The sequence below is a fragment of the Apostichopus japonicus genome, chromosome 20, assembly GCF_037975245.1.
Source record: "Apostichopus japonicus isolate 1M-3 chromosome 20, ASM3797524v1, whole genome shotgun sequence".
Classification (NCBI taxonomy): domain Eukaryota; kingdom Metazoa; phylum Echinodermata; class Holothuroidea; order Aspidochirotida; family Stichopodidae; genus Apostichopus; species Apostichopus japonicus.
In genome coordinates, this window is record NC_092580.1 from 20,021,084 (window position 1) to 20,025,290 (window position 4,207).

The window sequence follows — 4,207 nt, forward strand, 5'->3', positions numbered from 1 at the left end:
TTTTTTGTTCTTCTTGTCTCTACAGAGGATGAGAACCAAGATGCCTTAGATTTAAGCCTGGATTCTTATATGGATTCATCGATGGATGTTGTCAGTACAGATAGATGATCTTATTTTAATCAAGATGTGGCATCATTCCATTGAGAAGGTCAAAGTTCATTATGTCATAGACCACATGACATAGATGTTTTGGAACACACTGGCAGTGCACAGTATCATAAGAACCAGTGTGTTGGTTAAAAACAATATAAAGAGTTCTGTTTGCAGAGAAAATGATGTTTCATAAAAGACATCAGGGTGACTCTTACCTGGACTGCTATGTCAACGCAATTGAATGTTTGTTCATAACATGAAGTAACATGTAATCCATGTGGTAGGTTACATCGTTAAAAAGAAATGTTCTGTCGGCATGGTAATGTTTCTCTAAAGCACATATTTGAACACGAATATTCATAATTCACTAGAAACTTAATGATTCTATACATATATTACCTGGACTGCTATGACAACACAACTTAATGTTTATAATATCAAGTAACATGATTCCATGTGTTAGGTGTAGCTTGTTGTGTCTGATAGAGAACATTGTTTGCAGGGAAAAGAAGATGCATACATGTACCATGTCATCAAAACTCTACTTTTGCTCAGAAAAGTGTTCACCATATCAATTAAAATGATTCTATTTTACTAGATTTGTTCCAGAGTGATGTGTTAACATGATAATGTTAAAGTCTATCATGCAAGTACTCAAGTTCAAAGTAGATTTTTTGTTGCACGGCATTGAAAAAAATATCTTAATTCCAAAGAGAAGCTCTGTCACAATTTAAAGTTTAATATCAGCGCTGTCATCAAGCAAGGTGATCACGCAGGGATCCAGCGGCAGAGTGTGTGCTGTCCCCCCCACCCCCCTCCACCAGAAGCAGATGAAAGGATTCGTTGCTCCTTAAGCAACACCAGCTCCTTGTCGTTTTTGCACCTGAACAAGCATGTATGACTGACGTATCCAAGACTCTGACAGTAGATGTTTGAATAGTAGCCAGGGTCCATACAGATCAAGCTTTTTATGAGACGGAAAGTCAATCTAAACGAGGTTATCATCCAAACCTAAGTAATTATTCTCAAATATACCGTAAATACTTGTTATAGCAGTGTTCTGTTGTCCATGGAACTCCTATGTCCTCGAACTGACTAAATAACATGTAAATAGCAACAGGGAGCACGTCACACAACCCTCAGTGGTAGGTACGTTTACGTACTGTGGAGTGATTCCTCCAGGTCATATTAAATTTGATGGATTTAGTATGAGATTGTGTCCACTCGGTATCGATATAAACCTGTTACATGTCTCAGACAGTCAGAGTGACACTGCCTTCATCCTTAGTTTCGAGCAATAAACATAAGCTATGTGCCATTGTTATTGCATAATCATCGTTAGCTAACCTACCAGTGTCTGTTTGTTTGTTTGGGGGTACCAAATCGGCAATTCCTGCCTTCTCTTAGTATCTCTCATTGGCCAACCCATCGGTGGAAAAATAATGGAAGATTTATTTTTGTTCTAGGCCAATGGAGGGTAGACACCATCAGTGTCACATTGGCTATATAAAGATACAAATTATCTAGATATTTTGAATTGAGCAATGTGAAACGTCTAGTTTAAATTCTACGGTTGGTCAAAGTGTGCTAGAAAATATCAAAACTGGTCGGAAAAGTGTCAGAGATTTACACCCTGAAACAAGTTTTCTGGGTACAATTTAGTTTCATGTGCAAAACTGATTTCTGTTGCTGTATCTTTAACACTTGAAAACCTGTTGTATATTTCCAATTTTGGCACTTCATTACACTTTCACTTTTATCCCCAAGATATAAATACTTTATAAAAGCTTGCTGTCAGAATATAGTCCAAAGATTGACTATGTTAGATAGGTTTGATATCCTTACATGGTTAATGTTGTTGTGTTGGTTTGTGAGTGTTATTTAAGGTACATTCTGTCACACACTGTTTGCCAGAATGACTAGAATCTTGAATGAGCAAGAGGTGTTTTGACTTTCTCTCGAGGGAACGTTCAGAACAAACTTCTACAGGTGATGAGTCTACATATGATGCCAATTCTAAAGGAATGTCCAACCCACAAGTTGCAGATGATATTAATATTTGACTTTCTCATCTCTAAAGGTAGCTTCAACATTTTTGTGTATTGCCCCATCTCATTTAATTAATTAGCAAGCTCTAGCAAGAAGTGTCTTCACAGATTATGAATTGGAAGCAAAAAGTATTATACTTTTGGAATTTTATGCTACAAATCATGACAACACTTTTTACAGTACTGTTGGCCATGCAGGGGGGCTTGTGAACAATGTGTATTAATACTTATGTGCACCTTTGATGTTTACTCCAAATAAATGATTAATTTCTTCAATTTTATTTTGTATTGACTTATTCTCTTCTTCTTCTCCTCTCAAATTAATATATAAAAAAGAGGGTCTGACATTTGAATCATCATCATCATCATCATCATCATCATCATCATCATCATCATCATCATCATCATCATCATCATCATCATCATCATCATCATCATCATCATCATCATCATCATCATCATCATCATCATCATCATCATCATCATCATCATCATCATCATCATAAAAAAAAAAAAAAAATTGGAAAATTCAATCAAGCGATAAAGTGATCATGGCTATAATCATTGTGAGGCATTCTAATTCGAGTGAAAATTATGATCTAACAATTAAAAATGAGTATACGGTTGGAGGGACAAAATGTGTAAACGTATTTGTCTCCTATCCTGTTGGAGAGCGTGCTGTTAATTCTCGGGGGAAATTCTTAACACCCCCAAAAACACACCTACTCTCAAAATGATTTTATCTCAGTAGGCATATCTCCACCAACCGCAACCGTTGAGCTATTTTGTTGTGAGAGCATGTCCAACAACAACTATTTGGATATCATCTGGACTGAGGAGAATAAAAGTCATGTTATGTGGTCACAGACTTTTCAACACCCAATATACTTTAAAGATCAAGAGTAGGCCTATTGCGACAACTTCTAACACGCAAACATTGCTACTGAAAAATGGTTTCCTGAAGATTCTGATTGTCAACATTATCACCAGAAATTGAGAATTGTTAAAATAGACCATAATTATCTTAGTATCGATAAACTACATTTAGAGTGTCAATAAAACGACTGTTAACATTTGAGCAAGGGAGGCCATTTTCTGGTTTTCTAGCATATATTGAGAGCATTAATAATCGCCTTTGAGTGTCCTTTCCCCAATCTAAAAATCTTGAGGTATTCGCTTGTAAATCAGCTTTGTGATGACAATGAATGAACATCTGTGTTTATATCAAAACCTTGCTAAGTCAACTATGTGAATTTAGTTTATACCCCACTAAGGCTTGCTTACGGCGCTAAACGTATACATACATTATATATGTATTTGCATTTCTCCCCATTCGTTATTGTCTGTATTTACAGTAGTGAGGGAACAACTGAACATTCCCGACGAGGATAGAACATAATAGAGAAGTAGGACTCCTCAGATGTAGCTCGGTTATAGGCTTCATGTTTGTCTTTCCAGATACTGAGAGGTGAAGGCATAAGTAATTCAATAGATATGATTATGTGCAATTATGGTGAACGAAAACAACCCTTCTCCCCAAAGCAAAGCCATGATTCCCATGAGCCCTTCTCATTTCCCATGCATACCAGATGCCTCTCTGGCAGGCTCATAGATACTTGTAGGTTCTGACTAACCCATTACATGAGAGAGGAAGGGGCGGGGATGGGTTACTGGTTTAGTAAATCGGCGATTTATGCGTTGCTTGTCATTATCCTTTCTCTATAGCAAAAGAAATATACGTCCATATTAGTTACCATACGAATGACGGTAAGAGTCTAGTTTAGTTTTGCCTCAAAATACTAACATTTACATATTTCTTTTAAAAAGTTAGCTTTTTAAACTTGCAAACAAAATGCCACCATGGATCGCCAATTCGAATCACGTAACAGAAACGGAAGATTGATAAACGTCAGACACTTGACCAAGCGGCTAAGTCCGTCAACACATTACGTGAATTCACGGCCGCGAACTCTGGAAAACACTCCTGCCGACTATAAACCCCATTACATATAAAACTTCGAGTTATCGTTTTCATGGAAATTCGCATTATCTCTCTACGTGATATT

General features: G+C 36.7%; 1 protein-coding gene across 1 annotated transcript in view; it reads left to right on the forward strand.

Moving 5' to 3' along the window:
- Nucleotides 1–2,417, forward strand: part of LOC139961149 (THO complex subunit 7 homolog) — a 29,599-nt gene extending 27,182 nt beyond the window's left edge. Inside the window, exon 7 of the mRNA XM_071960098.1 lies at nt 26–2,417. Coding sequence (XP_071816199.1) covers nt 26–108 — 83 coding nt within the window. The 3' untranslated portion in view covers nt 109–2,417. The remainder of the gene's footprint in view (nt 1–25) is intronic.
- Nucleotides 2,418–4,207: the final 1,790 nt, after the last annotated feature.